Source organism: Rhinatrema bivittatum, chromosome 15 (genome assembly GCF_901001135.1).
Source record: "Rhinatrema bivittatum chromosome 15, aRhiBiv1.1, whole genome shotgun sequence".
NCBI lineage: Eukaryota > Metazoa > Chordata > Amphibia > Gymnophiona > Rhinatrematidae > Rhinatrema > Rhinatrema bivittatum.
Window position 1 is genome coordinate 59,748,543 of NC_042629.1, and position 18,569 is coordinate 59,767,111.

At 45.9% G+C, this 18,569-nt stretch overlaps 1 protein-coding gene across 2 annotated transcripts in view; it reads right to left on the bottom strand.

Annotated features, from left to right (window-relative positions):
- Positions 1–18,569, bottom strand: part of ZMYND12 (zinc finger MYND-type containing 12) — a 40,493-nt gene that overhangs the window by 20,478 nt on the left and 1,446 nt on the right. For both annotated transcript variants that reach the window (XM_029578647.1, XM_029578646.1), the window contains exon 2: positions 10,775–10,916. In XM_029578647.1, coding sequence (XP_029434507.1) covers positions 10,775–10,916 — 142 coding nt within the window. The remainder of the gene's footprint in view (positions 1–10,774; positions 10,917–18,569) is intronic.

The following is an 18,569-nucleotide window of genomic DNA, read 5'->3' on the forward strand; positions in this document are numbered from 1 at the left end:
TATATTTTGAGCATGTATGTTTTAACTGATAAATGTCAGTACTGAGCACTATCATGAGGTAACAGTCTGGATCGACAGATGCTTCAGTTAACAGGCAAAGGCAAATATTTGTTTGGTTCAAATTTTGCAAGTGGGATGAAGGAGTATCTGGTATGGATAACCTTACAGTAGATTATCATATTTAACCAATAACCTTATGATACAAATTCATTAGCTATAGGGAGGAAATACAGGCACTTTTGTGAGGTAGTCAATTAATTTATTAGCAGCATAAGTAAAAAAACACCGTTTAATATGGTACAATTATTTCTTTGGTTTAGTTTGTTACATTTTCAGTTTCACAGCACAAGACAGTGCAGTAAAAGAATCAGAATTTAAGCATTATCTTACCTCAACTTTGCACTTAGGAATTACGCAATTGTCAAATTAGCTTAGTTGAAAGATAATTAAGCCAGTGTTCTCATCCTCCAAGATATTGCACAAGTCCAGGGTCACTCCTATAACAGGAACACTGTCTCGACACTACAGGGTAATCCAGCGAAGCCCCTTATGGTGGATGTTAGTTAGAACCCAAAAGTTCTCACAGATGTCTCTGTGAGATATATGACAGCAAAAAAAGAAGATTTACTAATTGCCCAAAAGTCTTCCAAGGGATGTTAGCAACAGCAACTGCTTCTCGTATGACGCAGACTGTACGGAGTATCTGAAACTCAGGTTTAGCTTGCAGGTTTACTACAATAAGGTTCTGCAAGCAAAGATCTCAGGGCAGAGCTTGGGGAATCCATGGAAAAAGCCATGAGGAAAAGCCCTTAGCAAAGGCTCTGTTGGGTAATGTCCGTTCAGATAATCTCCGTCATCTGGGTAACTCAGAGTCCCTTTTCTCAGAGTCAAACCTCATTGAATATTCAGTTCTATGGGCTCCAACGTTGCTCTTGATTGGATGTGACCACCTCCTACAGACTCAGGATTGGTGGGATACAAATGTCATCATGAGTCCCGTTGCATAGGACTATTCTCATACAGGTTAATGAAGTTTAGAGAGTTCAATAGCAAAACAGGTGCTAGAACAATACAAGTTTTATAGCTGGAATCAAAGTTTTTACAAAGGAGATGTTTCACAATTCTGGTGTCCAAGGTTCTCCTCTTACATTGGAAGGTGACAAGAACTCTCTGATATGAAGAAACAAACACAGTCTTTTCTCCTTTATGTGAAAAAGTCTCATATAAAGTTGCCAAAGTCATCACATGGCTGCAAATTCCATGTTTGTATTGCTTTAGCCTGCACTCTTTACTCAGTCTGTGTGCATAGCAGTAGGCCTCAAGTTCATGATGTACCTCCTGTTTAGGGTCAATGGCATTTACCCTACAGGGAGACAGTCTATAGAATGAGAAAGCTCTATTTGAGATGACTATTAACAGGCCTGGATGTATCCATAGGAAACTCCCTAGGGTGCCAGTTTTTGAAGGTGCCAAATACTCAGGAGGAAGAGAAGCCTTTAGGGCTGTTCCACTTGAAAGAAGCACCACTGTGGTACTCTGGCCCAACACTCATCCCTGCTTTCCAATCTCTGGAGGTGAACTCCCTACTCTAAATTCTGCTTTCACCCTCTGGTCCTGCCTATGGGTGCTCAAATCTTAAATCCAACCCTGATGATTAGGTTTCTTTGCGAGAATCCGTGCTCACATTTGCTCGATGAAATTGGTAGGAGGACACTGGTCCTCTGGAATGGGATCAAAGATGAAGGAATACTGCCACTAATGATGAATTCCCAAAACCCTGGAAGTTTCTGCCTTTCATGAGCTTGAAATAGGGAATACAGATATCTCATTTCTTTTTCTTCAGACCAAATGTCAGCTGGACAACTTTCACAACACCTAACCTTCATGTCGTTGAGCAGATCTTTGTTATAGTCTATTACTACTCTTCTCTGAATGGAGTTTTGAAGGCCTCTAGTTAACTTAGTTATCTGTCTAAATGCATTTGAATATGAACCTCTATTCTTTGTGAAAGCAACTGGCTATTTTTAAGAATACAAAACAGGGTGAATAAATCATAGAGAATGAAATGTTTTGAGTTTCTTGTTCACAGGCATGTAGGAAAATTAGTTCTTACCTTTTAATTTTCGTTCCTGTAGTACCATGGATCAGTCCAGACCATGGGTTGAGCCTCCTGTTCAGCAGGTGGAGACAGACCAAAACTAAAAGGGTATCCTATATGAGGACAGAGCCTACCCTGTAGCCCTTCAGTATAACTATTGTCAAAGCAGAGAAACAAACATCATGGAACAAGCAAGTAACAGAAGAACTCGAGCAAACAATAAGAGAACTCTGAAAATTGGAACAAGAGAAAACAGCGAATGAACTCTGTGCATGGACACTCTTGCATAAACGTCCACAATCGTCATATAGATGCTTCCGGTGCCTCCTGTTAAGGAACACATAGGACAGAAAAGAACAATGTAAGACACAGCATTGGAGGAATAGAATATGGATCTTCGAGCGGACAGGAAGGCAAGAAAGGGAAGGGCATCTGGACTGATCCGTGGTACTACAGGAACAAAAATTAACAGGTAAAAATTAATTTTCCTTTCCCTGTATGTACCCGGATCAGTCCAGACCATGGGATGTACCAAAGCTTCCCTAGAGAGTGTGGGACCTTGACAGTCCCGCTCGAAGAACCTGCTGCCCAAAAGACCCAAACACTGGCACCTGAACATCAAGGCGATAATGCCGAGCAAAAGTATGCAGGGACTTCCAAGTAGCTGCCCTGCATATCTCCTGCTGGGAGACTCACAGGCTTTCCACCCAGGAAGCTGCTTGAGAACGCAAGGAATGGGCCTTAAGGCCCTCCAGGACCGGAAGTCCCCGACAGATGTAAGCCAACGAGATTGCTTCCTTCAACCAGTGAGATATCGTAGTCTTAGAGGCCTGTTTGCCCCAGTTGGGGCCACTCCATAAGACGAAGAGATGATCAGATACTCGAAAGTCATTAGTCACCTCCAGATAATGCATAAGAATGCGTTTTACATCCGGACAGCGAAGATCATTCACGCCAGGGCTTGCAATGTCCATGGAAGAAAACGTGGGGAGCTCCACCGACTGATTGACATGAAATGAGGACACAAACTTCGGGAGGAAAGATGGGACAATCTTAAGAGAGACCCCGGAGTACGAGAAACGTAAGAAGGGCTCACGGCAAGGCAACGCTTGGATCTCAGATACCCATCTAGCGGAGCAAATAGAAACCAAAAACACCGCCTTTAGCGTCAAATCCTTGAGGGTAGAACGACGAAGGGGCTCAAAAGGAGCTTGATTCAAACTCCACGAGGGACAAGTGGGACACAACGGTGGCTTCAAATGTTTGACCCCCTTGAGTAAACGGACAGCATCCGGATGAGACGCAACCACGAAGCCTTCGAGGCTTCCCAAAAGAGAACCTAGGGCAGACACCTGTACATGGAGCGAGCCAAAGGAGAGACCCTTAGAGAGGCCACGCTGGAGAAAAGAGAGGACTAGCGAGACTGACGGCAAACGTGCCGTAAAGCCTGCTGCCTCACAGACCATCTCAAAAACCTTCCAGACCCGGACATAGGCGAGGGAAGTAGAAGTTTTGTGAGCCCGCAAAATAGTGGAGATGACATCAGCAGCATATCCCCTCCGTTTCAACCTTCACCATTCAAAAGCCAGGCCGCAAGACAAAAGCGATCCACCTGGTCGAAAAATATGGGACCTTGGCAGAGAAGGTACTGAAGATGGCCGAGGCGGAGGGGACCGTCTGACACGAGATTGACTAGGTCAGTGAACCATGGCCTGCAAGGCCACTCGGGGGCTACGAGAATGACCGGACCGCTGTGAAGCTCCTCTCCCTATGAGGCGCCAAGGAGGAAATACATACAGAAGAACACCGCGCGGCCATGGAAGGGCCAGAGCATCCACCCCTTCCGAGCAGTGTTCCTGCCAGCGGCTGAAGAACCATGGAGCCTTGGCGTTGTTCAGAGTTGCCATCAAATCCAGGTGCTGGGTACCCCACTTGCTGATGATTAGGGCCATGGCGTCGTCGGACAACTACCACTCGCCTGGATCCAGACGTTGACGACTCAAGAAGTCGGCTTGAATATTCTCGTTGCCCGCAATGTGAAAAGCTGCGAGGCAGTCCAGGTGTCATTCCGCTCACGTGAGAAGCTGACCCGCTTTGAGGGCCATCAGTCGACTCCTGGTGCCCCCCTGGCGATTGATGTATGCCACAGTGGTAGAGTTGTCCGAGAGCACCCAGACTGCTCGTCGCTGTAGAAGTGGAAGGAATGCCTTGAGTGCCAGGTGAACCACACGAGTCTCCAGGCAGTTGATGTACTAGCAAGACTGAGTTGGGGACCAGCGTCCCTGTGTGGTCTGGGACTGGCAAACCGCATCCCAACCAGAAAGACTGGCATCCGTCATGACTACCATCTACTGCAGGGTCCGAAGGGACATTCCACGAAGGAGGTGCTTGAGAGAAAGCCACCATTGTAAGTCGCTGATGGTAGAGTCGGAAAGTGGGAGCTGCATCTGAAACTGTTCCAATACCGGCTGCCAGCGGGTCAGCAAAGCCCTCTGTAAAGGATGCATATGTGCAAATGCCCAGGGGAGCAGGTCAATCGTGGAAGCCATGGTCCCCAGGACCTGAAGATAGTCCCAAGCTGTGGGAAGAGGCATGGAGAAGCAGCTCTGAATCTGATCCATCTGCTTGAAAGCTCTCGAGTCCGGTAGAAAGACCTTGCCGACACGGGTATCGAAGTGAGCCCCCAGAAATTCCAAGACCTGGGTCGGATGGAGATTGCTCTTGGAAAAATTGACGATCCATCCTAGGGACGAGAGAAGAGCAAGTACCTGGTCCACCGCCTGGTGGCATAGGGCTTCCGACTTGGCCCAGATTAACCAATCGCCCAAGTATGGGGTGAACCAGCACCCCGACCTTCTGAAGGTCTGCTGCTACCACCACCATCAACTTGGTAAACGTGCGTGGTGCCGTGGTGAGACCGAAGGACAGGGCCCGGAACTGGAAGGGTTGGCCCAGAATGTGGAAATGGAGAAATCTCTGATGTTCGGCATGGATCGGTATGTTCAAGTAGGCCTCCATCAGATCGAGGGAGGCCAAAAACTCTCCGGGATGGACCGCCGCTATCACTGCACGAAGGGTTTCCATCCGGAAATGGGGCACCTTGAGGGCCCGGTTGACCCTCTTGAGATCCAGGATGGGATGGAAAGAGTCGTCCTTCTTTGGGACCACAAAGCAGATAGAATATTGGCCTGCACCCTGTTCCGCCACCGGAACTGGGAGGATTGCCCCCAGCCTCTAGAGCCTGGTAAGAGTCTGAGTCACCGCAGCCCGCTTCCGATGGCCACAAGGGGAGACCATGTACAGGTCCAGGATGGCGTGAGCAAACTATAAGGCGTAGCCTTTGTCTATGGTTTCGAGGACCCATTGGTCTGACGTGATTTTGGCCCATTCTTGCACGAATAGAGACAACCGACCACCTAAGTTTGGAACGGAGGGATAGACCTGCGGTTTCTCATTGGGAGGTGATCTTGGGCGGGCCGACGTCCTTGAAAGGACTGGGGACAAGACTGGGACCCAGAGGATTTTCCCCTAGAGAAGGCGCCCCTTGCTCTTGGGTGATATCTACGTTGGCTCTGGAAGCGGGTACGAGTAGGGAAAAAAGATCTAGCCTGTTTTGGGCGGTCCTCAGGCAACTTATGAACCTTGTTTTCCCCCAAGGATTTAATAAGCTGCTCCAGGTCCTCACCAAAGAGCAACTTACCTTTGAAAGGGAGAGTTCCCAGTTGTGCCTTGGACGACGAATCAGCCAACCACTGGCGGAGCCAGAGAAGCCATCTGGCCGAGACCGCTGAAGCCATCGCCTTCGCTTGCACCCGGAACAAATTGTATAGGGCATCCGCCCCATAAGCTATAGCGCCTTCTAGCCTGTCAGCCTGCTCTGCCTCTGCAGGCAGGAGGTCCTGGGTGCTGAGTAATTGCCCACTGCATGAGACTGCTGCAGATCAACGCCCGAACACCCAAGGCTAGGATTTAAAAAATGCGCTTGAGATGGGATTCCAGCTTACGATCTTGGACATCCCTCAAGGCTGTGGTCCCCACTACCGGGATGGTGGTATGTTTAGTGACTGCCATCACAGAAGAGTCTACCTTAGGCATCTTCAATAAATCTAAACACTCCCCCGGGAGCGGATAAAGTTTTTCCATGGCCCTCCTGACCAGGAGACCCGACTCGGGGGCCTGCCATTCCCTGAAGAGCATTAATTTGTGCATAGGGTGAAAAGGAAAAGAGCACGGCAGAGCCCTGAGCCCAGCCAGGACCGGGGCCGAGGAAGCCGGCATTGCCGCCAAAAACTGTCCACTAGGAGACAGTCAATCCCCAATTCCTGGGAGATGAAGGGGAGAAGAGGCTCCAATTCCTCCCTAAGGAAGAGGCGGAGGACCCGGGGGTCATCCCCCTCCAAGGGGGAAGGGACGTCAGCCGAGTCCGGGTCCTGATCCGGATCCTGGGAGGGCAGGGGGGTGTGGGGGGGGGTGTCCGGTGGGGGAGATGGAGGAGGAGATGGAGGAGGAGGGGCCCCCGGAACCACGTGGACCTGGATTACCCCCTGCCCGCCCAGAGCCACAGGAGAGGAAGGAACAGGGAGCAGAGGGACCTTAGCCGGGGGAGGGGCGGGGGGGGGTCCACCTCCTCTTGTAAACTTGCCAAGTAAGATTTGTGCAATAAAAGCACAAAATCAATTAAAAAAGGGATCTAACGCCCCCAGGGGGGGTTTTGGGGGTCAGGACCTGGTAGAGGAGAGTGCGCGGGACTCAAATTGGGGGGGGGGGGCTCCTGTGGCTCAGGCTGCTCTGAAAAAGAAGCAGCCAAAAAACCCAAAATGGCCGCCATTCCCACGGTTTGACAGCCCAGGAACGGCGCGGCCAAACGTTTAGAAGGCCTGGATTGAGTTCCTGAGGGCATCAGGAGCTCTGAGGAACCTCCACCCCCCCCGCCCCCCAACCCCGGCAATCATCGAGAACAAAGTCCCTCACGAGAGAGATGCAAGGAGGAATCCCTATGAGCCAGGCACAGTGGGAAACGTGGCATAGCCCCGATGTGGGGGAGGAGCAGCACTTAAAAATCAGCTGAGTTGCTGAGGCTGCAGGAGCGGAGGCAGAGACTGAATTCTGCGCGCTCCTAAACTCTCTCAGATGCTGCAGAACTTTAAAAGTAATGAAGAGAACTTTCTCTCTTTATTATCTGTATCCTGTTTTTCTTGTTTGTTTGTTTTTTTTAACAGAGCAGGGGAGAGATCCCTGCAGGCAGCCTTAGGAAAAAATTCATCCCAGTGAAGGGAGTAGATTATGGAGAGGGAGAGAGAGAGAGATGCTGAACAGGGGGAATGACTGGCACCACCAATATCCACCCCTGCAGCAGAGGACCACCGGGAACAGGGAACCTAGGCTATCAAAAACAAGGGGCAAAGCCCCCCTAGGCCCCCGCAAGAGTAATCCACAAAGTTCACAAGAACTCTTTTTTATTTATTTTTTTAAATCAATAAAGAAGAAATACTTGCTTGCTCCAAACAGCGTGAGAAGAAGAGGTAGAAACGATCCCAAAAGGACAGAGAATTAAGCAAATAGGGAACCACAGGGTGAGCTGTTCTACCTGCTGGAGACAAATACTGAAGGGCTACAGGGTAGGCTCTGTCCTCATATAGGATACCCTTTCAGTTTTGGTCTGTCTCCACCTGCTGGACAGGGGGCTCAACCCATGGTCTGGACTGATCCGGGTACGTACAGGGAATGACACCTTAATGGAGCATTTAAGGTCACAGCTTCAACAATTGGCCTTTAATTGTGCTGTGGCGTGGCTGATGCTGCCTAGCGAGCAAGCCCATTAGGCCCACCCTGACAGCTGGAAAACACGAATTGGTCTGGGACAGGCTGGAGCTTTGCCTAAATCAGCTCCATTTCCCACAGGTTGAGTCCTTGGGTTCCAGGGACCGGCAGGTGGGCCCCGAAGGTGATCCAAAAGAGTCTAGAAGGGTCAAGAGTCAGAGTAGGTGGCAGGCAAGGTGCAGTCAGGATACAAAGCAAGGTCAGGTCCTGGCAGCAAGCAAGGGAATAGGCCAAGTCTGAGGCAGAGGTCAGAACCGGAAAATCAGGCCAAGACGGACAAGACAGAACAAGATGAACATGGCAAGACAAGATTTCGAGGACAAGAATAACGACAAGGCAGGCAGAAGCAAAAGACATAGGGCAAGGATAGGAACTGGACAAGGCTGGACAGACTGGATGAGGCAAGACATGGAGCAACACACACTGTGCTAGGCAAGGGAAATTGTTGTTGAGGCACTGAATGAAACGCAGCCAGGGTTTAAATGCCCCGCTGTGCTGACATAATCAGAGGTGCGCCAGCCTGGGATTCCCGCCGTGTGGCCTAGAAAGGATGTCGGGGCATGTGCCTATGGGAGGCACGGCGCAACAGGCCCTGCACACACTGGCAGCTTTCCGTGCCACGTTGGGGCCGAGATGCAAGTGATGCCGGTTGCAGCCGACCCTGTGACCAGCAAACGTTACAATATAAGAAGTATCATTTCTGGTTATTGTAATATAAAAATATTAGAGGGGTGAATAAAGGTTGATTGCATTTCTTACATCTCAATGGGTCACAGACTATATAGTAATAATGTAACCAACCTTTATTTACCCCTTCTAACTTTTTTCTGCACTGACCTCACATTCCCTTCTCTCCCTCCCCATTCTAGTGCTTAATCCCCAGTCATCCACTCCACTACCAGTACTCAATCTCCAGCCATACTCTCCCCTCCCACCATTGGTACTCAATCCCTAGCCATTCCCCCATCCCCCCATTGCTTAACATCCATCCATTCTCCCCCAACCTCTAGTGTCCCCCTTCCTTTCATTCCCATGCTCCCCCCCCCCCCCCCCGTCTCACCTTCCTTAATCTTTAATTGTGATCAAGCTTCCCCCTCCTGGTAACAGACAGGAAGAAGCCACCCTTAGTTACCACCATCTCCAATAACTCTCCTTATTCCCTGGCTCCCTCTCTTCTTAGCCAGTAATAGAAAGCAGAAGCAACGGTGGCCACTGCTTCCAATCCCAGGGCTTCCCAAACTATGGGTCAGGACCTCAAATGGGGTCTCAAAACCTTCAGCTGGGGATCACAAATTCAAATGGCAGCAGGTGCCAGGAGCAGCAACGTCTCCTCCCACTTAGACGATCGCAACCTGCTCCTCACAGGTCTCCCGGCGAGCCATCTCTTTCCACTGCAATCTGCCCTAAATTCAGCTGCGCAATTTATTGTTCACCAAAGTCGCTAGGCTCACATAACCCCTCTTCTGAAGTCAATGCTTTGGCTCCCTATCCGCTCCCGCATACAGTTCAAGCTCCTCTTTCTCACCTACAAATGCCTTCACTCTGGAGCACCTCACTTATCTCTCTATACCCCTTCTCGTGCACTCTGCTCACTCCTGTCTGTGCTCTTCTCCTCTATCGCCAATTCCAGACTCTGTGTTTTCCACCTGGCTGCACCATGTGCTTAGAATAGTCTTCCTGAACTGGTTCATCATGCTCTCTCTCTCACTATGTTTAAATCCCATCTAAAGACCCACCTTTTTGAAACCCCTTTTAAATCTTAAGCCTGATTCTCTGCTTTTAGCTTCGTTAACTTTCTTTTCTTTTTAACCATTGTCTTGCTTTATCAAATACCCCAAATCTCTTTTCCTGTATGTTTGTCTTATTAGACTGTAAGCTCTATTGAGCAGGGACTGTCTTTTTTGTGTGTTTGCACTATAAAAATATTAAGAAGTAGTAGTAGGGATGTGAGAGAAGACTTGCAGGGGAGGAGGTGAGGCTAGGCATGAGAAGAGATAGGGATGAAGTGAGAGGGAAGGGATGACAGAAGTTTAGGTGGTGGTTATAAGGGCTTGGGGTGAGATGATCAGCTAGGAGATGCATAAAGGGCTGGAGGGGGTGGAAGGGAATGGGCTGAGTTGAGAGCGGTGTAATTGTTGAAGAGGGACCGCCCCCTGGCAACAGGTAAATTTTCAAATGCTGAAATGGGGTCACATTGGCTAAATGTTTGGGAAGCTACTGTGGCCACAATTGGCACACTTCACTCTGCGTCTTCAGGGAAGGGGAGGGTCCTGTGCCGCCTGCTTTCCTCTGCCTCCTTGGGAGTAGTGGGTGGGAAGGTGCTGGAATCGACCCGTACAACCTGTTCTCCTCTGCTAGACTTGGTCTTTCACCTCCTCGGTGGGGCCACAGTAGGCTACTCTCCTCCTTTTACAAGTGACCTCTGTGCCTTGCACTAAGCATTGCACTGTTATAGATGGTCCCTTATGCCCTGATGTTAGCACCCCCATAAGGCCTTCATCCTGGACAGTCACCCTGCCCTTGTTACAGCCCTGGAAAAGATACTGCAATTCCATCACAAATTAAACCCTGTATTTAACCACACTGTCTCATCAACAAATCATTTTCATATCTATTTGAAAACCTAGTTTCTTAAAAAATATTAACAATAAGAACTTAAAAGTAATGCTTGCAATTGATACTTGGTATTATTACAGTACTTGTGACATGTACTTTTGAAATCCTGCATAGTTCACTCAGGACAATCCCTTTTGTGGGAGAGGGCCTTGTCCACACATGCTATTTACCAACTGGCCATGCAACCAAGGTACTCAATAGTAAACGCAATTCTCATCTTTCCAGTTCCTCTCATCCTACCTTTCTCTGGATCATCTGCTCAGCGTAAGATTGCCTTTCTGTGTCTGTGATGAAAAATGGGAATCGAGTACGTAATGCGATCAAGAGCGGACATATTTTCTCATGGATGCTAAAGAAGTCAGCTTGCATATGTTCCATGTCGCTGGTGAAACAAAGAAAGGGAAAGTTTGCATGGTACATTTCTTTCTAGCATATCTGGTTTCTCTGCGGGGGCTTATTCAATAAAGATTTTATCCAGAGGCATAAAGTGGTGTGGCTGCTGATTAACTGTGTGGAAAAAAAACAGTTGATAAATAAAAAAATATATAAAAAGGTATTACCATTTAATTAGACTAACTTAAAACATTTACGGACTAGCTTCCATGAGCCACACTCCCTTCATTAGGTCCAAAGGAAATAAGAAAGTATAGGCAAAGGCAAGGCTAAACCTCTGAGGGAGAACTGCATGAAAAGGAAGATTCATAACTGTCTGCAAGCAAAATAATTTTTCAATTAAAATGTGAGACGCTTCTAAACATAAAAGGACTAAAGAGACATGGGCTTTCTAACATCAACCCCTTCCAAACATAACAGCTGCCTCTCTGTCTCCTTAGCACTCTGCTAACCACCCTACCTTCACACCACCATTGTAACACAATCTGCCACTCCCATGTGTATTCCAGTGACATCGGCTGCCTTTACCTGCTCATTTTGTTTTGACCTGATGAAGGGAATTTATGGGATCCTGCCAGCCACTGCCCCTTCTGCGTGCACACAGCTCATGAAACCCCATTCCCATAGCAAAACATAGCACACACGAGAAAGCCTGATGTTATTTTCACTATCCTGGCTTGAAGCGCACAAATTTGAACTCATCTGTATAAAAAAATTGCACAAAATTGTGCACGTAGTCTTTCAAAAATTAGAGGTAGCACTGCTGCCAGGCACTTGTGACCTGGATGGGCCTCTGTTGAAAACCAGAAACTGGGTTTGAGGTATACAAAGCCAATTCAGAGGCCTGTGGGAAATCCACTGAGGGTCTTTCCCTTGGGATTTCCACAATGACCCTCAGTGGTTCTTATGGTCAAGAGAATAAAGCTCCTGAAAGTAACTTAAAAATGGATTAAATTAATCCAGTAAAAGATATAGCCTTATATATTTTGACCACTGAACTTTATTTCCATCTATAGGTATAAAATGTGCAAAAATCTCTGAATAAGGTCCTCATCCTGTTTCAGTTAATAAGACATTTACAGCATTCCATAGCATGCATAGAAACATAGAAATGACGGCAGAAAAAGACCAATCACCCCTTCCAGTCTGCCCAGCAAGCTCCCACATTTATTTTCCCAAACTTATCTGTTTCACCAACCACCAAGTTCAGGGCCCTTGTTGGTTACTGTTTGATTCAAATTTCCTGCCATCCCCTGCCATTGATGCAGAGAGTAATGTTGGAGTTGCATCAAAGGTGAGCATAAGGCTTAATGGTTAAGGGTAGTAATCGCTGCATCAAGCAAGTTACCCCGATGCTTGTTTACCCAGACTGCACAGATCAATGCCTTGTTGGATGTTGTGTGAATGCAAATCCTCTTTTCTACATTTTCCCCTGCCTTTGAAGCAGAGAGCAATGCTGTATATGCAATCAAAATGATGTATCAGGCTTAATTGGTTTAGGGTAGTAACCGCTGCAATAAGCAAGCTACCCCCACGCTTATTTGTTTACCCATATTGAAGTTCAGTCCTTGTTGGTTGTTATCTGAATGCAAATCCTCTTTTCCACATTTCCCCTTGCCGTTGAAGCAGAGAGCAATTTTGGAGTTGCATTAACCGTGCATTAACGTCATGCTTCTGAGGCATGAAACAATACTCCGAAAATGCTATCCCAGAACAATACACCTGGTGGTTCTTGCACAGAGAAACCTTTCCTGGAAATTCCCTAATGATGAGAATATCGCAGCTAACATTTATTTTTAGCCCAGCAGCTTCCTCCTAATCCTTTTCAATTCCCAGCTTAATTAGAATGAGCCACGAATGGGACTTTCATTCACAACTATCCAGGATTTTCCCTCCCATCTAGCCCAGCCATCATAGAATATTCCTTTGGCTAAAAGGAACAGAATGTGATTCTCTGATTTCTTGGTAAAAGTAAGTCATGGGTTATTTAAAAATGTATTAGTTTGGGGAAGCAATGTGACACTAACTTTTTATTCATCTAGGTGTGCTTCAGACTGGAAAATGCTGGCAAAGACTAATTTATGGACTGTAGCATCATGCATGTTAATACTGTGGATGCAGGGGGCTGTGCACTCTATATACTGCCTGTAAAACAAGTTCCCCAGTGTGCGGGTGCTGGTTGCACTTGATTTTATTTTCCATTTGCACCTTTGGGCTTCCAGCTCAATTGGAAATGGCCTCCACTGGACTACAGCACCAAGAGCCTTTATTCACAACTGTAGTTGGACCAGTCCTCATAGAAGGGAGCTTAGCAAAAGCCCCTCAAAATTCAGGACCAGCAGCATCCCTGAAGCTCCAGAGCAAAATTCCCTGCTTGAACACCCTGCTGCCCTTGACAACAGGTAGATCCTGATACTCCATGTAAATAGAATTCTGCATAATCAGAGTGCAGAATGCTGACCTTTTTGGCTACAAATTAGGCAATCAAGGAATTGGGACCTAGAGTTGTTGAGGTGAAGTTACCCTGGTAAATCAGTTAAAATTTGGTCTAGGATGAAGTTCTCCTACAGGACTAAGCAGCAGCACAAAACAGGAGTTCTCCCATACTTAGGCAAATACTTTTTACAAAAAGAGCATAATATTCTCTTGCCAACCTTGGTGCAGTAAGGACTAAGCTACATAGAGAGGATAGGTAATGACGAGGATTAAGGCCACTGGAAATGCAGAAGCTGTCCATGTAGCATGCCTTAGAATTTGGAGAGGTTGCTAAGAGGTCACTGTTAGGAGAGGAATCATATTTCAGGGAAGAGTCCAAGCACTCGATCAGGTCCTCCCACCAATGTAATACAATGCCCACAAAAGGGCAAGGTCATATAGCTGGCCAACATCGGCATCACAGGTACAGCACTGGCCTGGTTCAAAACATTCCTTGGGAACAGAGGCTACAAGGTCAAAATACACAACAAAGAACCTCTCTCCTATCCTTCCTCACTAGGGGTTCCTCAGGGATCTTCACTCTCACCCACACTTTTTAACATCTACCTTCTCCCTCTCTGCCAACTGCTAACCAAACTGAACCTGAAACACTTCTTATATGCCTACGATGTTCAGATCGTTATCCCCATTAAAGAATCCATCGCAAAAACCCTAGAATTTTGGGAAAACTGCCTGCTAGAAATAAACTGCCTCCTCACCAGTCTAAACTTAATACTAAATTCTTCAAAAAGCGAACTCCTTCTCATAGCCCCGGAAAACACTAACATCACCACAAATCCACCAGCCCACCTGCAAATTTCTCATTTAAGGGATTTAGGAGCTATCATTGATAATCGTCTAAACCTAAAATCTTTCATCAACCAAACAACTAAGGATTGCTTCCACAAATTACATGTACTAAAAAGAATAAAACCACTTTTCCACTTTCATGACTACAGAACAGTTCTGCAAGCAATAATCTTCTCTAAATTAGATTATTGTAACTCTATCTTATTAGGTCTCCCCGCATCTCACACCAAACCTCTGCAGATGGTGCAGAACACAGCAGCCAGAATTCTGACCAACTCAAGGAGAAGAGACCACATCTCTCCAATCCTCAAAGACTTACATTGGTTGCCAATTCACTACAGAATCATTTACAAGTCCAACCTACAAATCCCTTTCAGAAAACACACCTCTCCAGACCCATCAGAGAGTCATATAAAGAATCACTTCATGTACCACACTCCAAAACCTCTCAACACAAATCCCTCAGAGACCGAGCCTTCTCCACAGCCGGACCACCTTTATGGAACTCCGTCCCATCGGAACTGTGACAAGAACCCTGCCTACTAACTTTCAGGAAAAGGCTCAAAACATGGTTATTTAAGAAAGCCTTCCCAGACCCCAACTGAACCTTACTTACTACCAATCTACCCTCTGACTTTACCATTATACTATAATCAATTTTCTATTACATTGTAAATTTTATAACATTGTAAATAATTGCTCTGTTAATCTCCTATCTCCTTTCTTATTCCTGCTCCCAGTTGTGTACTTCCCTGTTTTATTGTAACTGCAAGATTTTAAGCTCCACACCTGTTAACGTTCTTATATTGTATTATTTTTATTTATTTATTTATTTTCACCCCCTGTTAAATGTAAACCGGCATGATGCGATGCCTATCGTGAATGCCGGTATATAAAAAAACACTAAATAAATAAATAAATAAATAAATAAATATAGGTTGTGTGAGATTTGATTAATTTCAATTGATCTTTTCAACTACATTTTTTTCACAGAAGTTTAATGATATGCTGGATGACTGAATGTATGAATGTTTAAGAACAATACAAGGAAAAATATTTCCTAAAGAAAGCAAGCTTGTTATAAGGAGAAACAGAAGAAGGAAACTTGCCTCATCTGGCTCACATGTTAGATACAATTCTTCTGAGGAGGCAAGATTACAAGTCTCCACTGAGAGAAGTCTCCCCAACTTGGTAGGGAACTTATTTAGGAAGAGATCTATCATCACTTCCTTTCAAGCATTGTAGGGGAGCATTTCGGGAACTTGTTGGGAAAGTCGATCTCCTATGTGTCCTTGAGCGAGCCTTTAAAAAAAATATATAAATAAATAAATAATAAAAGGATTTCTGTGCCCAATATGCCATCCTGTTGTTTTGAAAGTCATGGGACACATCATTCAAGATTTCTCTGCAGGACTTAGGAATGCAAAAGATTAAGGTCAGAAACAGAAGCTCAGATCGCAAGATAGATGTAAGATTCATTTGGCGATATCTGGAAATTCACAATGAGTTCAAGAACTCAAGCAGATGGTTCTGTTTGGCTGCAGAAGCCTGCAAGAAGAAAGTAACTGCGAAGTGCAAGAGGAAAATGACTGCAAAGGTGCAGTGAAGTAAAGAAGCAATCATGGCAGCATGCATAGTAAAAGCAAGGCCAAGGTTTGTGAACCTAAAAGATCACTGGGCAAAGGCTCAGATAGTGTCTTACGCAGCGGGCAGACCAGTGACCCTAAGGGAAATCTATAGGCCAGCTACAAGGGCATCTCGGTATACTTCTCCAGTTAAAAAAAAAAAAAAAGACACTGCATCTAATATGAGAATCCTGGAAGCAGGTCTAAGTAACTCCCACCCAGAATAGGGATTGCTCTGGTACATTCCACATGTTTGGACTGGTCTGTAGGACGAGAAAGAAGGTAAAATTTGTATTTACCCATTCATTTCCTTGCTTTTAGACTTAACAGACCAGTCCAGGACCCATCTTGGTGGTTGAAAAAAAATGGGGTAAATAGACTTATAGATAGGGATATATATACAATTACATAGATAGCTACATACTTATAGCCACATAGATGCCTATAGATAAAGGTAAACAAGAGATGACCTCACTAGATTAAATGAAGATGTGTGACAGAATTTATTTTAAATTGGACAGAATGACCATCATATTGCACTGTATGATAAGTATCATCAGGGCTCGAAGTGCAGCCCTTTTAAAGTGCATGGGGCTAATCATCAGTCATTCTGAATTTGTGTAACACACATTAAAAAAACTATGCACAATATAATCTTCCCTACAAAGGGAAGATTGTTCGTATACTTAGAAGGTTTTTTGTTTATTTAGTATAGATACAAGTGGACATACGGTTAGACTTAGCAAAAAGAAGGCCTGTCGCCAAACAGAGAAATACAGCCCAGGGAGAGGGGAGCAGACAGCATCCTCTATCCCTGACCTTTGCAGTTTGATTACAAAATTATTCTTGTATCCTAACGTTATTTTTTTTTAATTTGTAGTTCCAGGGGTACCTTACACTTAGGAGAACCAACGGCAAGTGAAAGATTGTCCATAATGAATGCAGCAGGCCTGAGTGCAAACTTGAGATTGCTATTTGGCTCCCAGGTCTACTGCCCGAGATTCTGGCAATGATGATAGGTTCTTGTTATAATGGTAATTGATGACCCAGAACTACAATGGCTCCTGGTTGTTTTCTAACTTCAGTATAACATACTGAGGAGCTGAAGCAGCACTGGACCTTTTATAGAGAATGAAGTCAGCTCTTGAAATTTTGTCTCTGCCTCTTCCTGCAGAGGAAAAAAGGAAAGGTGAATATCTGGGTTGCTTGCCTTAATATACAGTATCCTCCCTAATATATGAGTATATTTGAATTTTTAATGGAAGCTGCTTAGCACTTGGAATAATGCGGCCTAGAAGACTCTATCTATTCATATCTCTATGAAAACCCTACAGGTTTTTTTGGGGGTTTTTTTTTGGGGGGGGGGGGGGAGTTGAGACAAGGTACTGAATCTTCTAACTACAAAATCTGGCAAGGAGAAGAAGGGCATTAGAACTTGTAATTCACAGCTAGGTTTCAGAATTATAACCTGCTGTGCTGCATTTGCATCTAGTAACCACTCTTGACTGGAGTACAAGGGAAATAATTAGCTCCTTACTGACCTTGCCTGATTGTTGGAGACAAGAATTTTATTTCCACCTGAGAAGGTGGCTCACAGAGTTAAATGAGTTTCATAGACAAGACAAAATATTCCAACATTTTCTCATACATTAGCTGACATGTGGATTTCCTCAGCCCTAACTGTGATGTCTTCTTCAATTCCTGCTCCTGCTAGGGACAAATCAGGCTCTTTGCCTGTTGTCCTGGCAGCCCACTCAACCAAGGAAATCAGCGTTCTCTGCCTGATACCCTGGGAGTCTGTTTTTAAGTGTTGACACATTCTTAGGGCCTCGGGTCCCATTTCTCCTCGGCGTCCCCTTATAAAAAAAACAGCTCTGCGGGGGAAAGGGAAACTTGCACCAATCTGAATAGATCTGGATTTAACAGAGGGCCAGCTGTCAACATTATCCTAGGAGCCTGCTTCCATCAGGATCTTCTGTGCATTTTGTCTGTTCTCCTGGGCTTCTGCTTCCACCAGGATTCTTCAGGACTCTTTGCCTGTTTTCCTAGAAGCCATGACTGAAGACACCATAGGAACAAGTTACTTCATGTCCAACAATCTGTTGCAGTACCAGCCAAAACATGCACATCTGCTGAGGCAGAGACATACTGAGAAGCTGAAGCAGCACTGGACCTTTTATACGGGCCGATGCAGTAAAGTGCGCTCAGGCTGAGCACAATGTTAGCCCCCGTTTGGCCGTGCGTTTTCGACGTACTATTTCTACCCCTTATACACTAAGGAGTAATAGTGTGTGGAAAACACACGGCCAGCCCCCCGAAACTAATAGTGCCCGCAACATGCAAATGCAAATTGATGGGCCTATTAGTCATTCCCACGCGATACAGAAAGTAAAATGTGCAGCGAAACCGCACATTTTACTTTCAGCACCAGGAAAGTGACATGAAAAGCAGAAAAAACTGCTTTTCTGTACACCCTCCGACTTAATATCATAGCGATATTAAGTCGGAGGCCCCAAAAATAAAAAAAATTTTAAAATCTGCCCGCGGCCTGGAAGATGGATGCTCAATTGTGCCGGTGTTCATTTTCCGAACCCATGGCTGTCAGCGAGTTCAAGAACCGACACCGGTAAAATTGAGCATCAGCTGTCAAACCTGCTGACAGCCGCCGCTTCTGTCAAAAAGGAGACTCTAGGGACTCGCTAGTGTCCCTAGCGCCTTTTACCGTGGGCCCT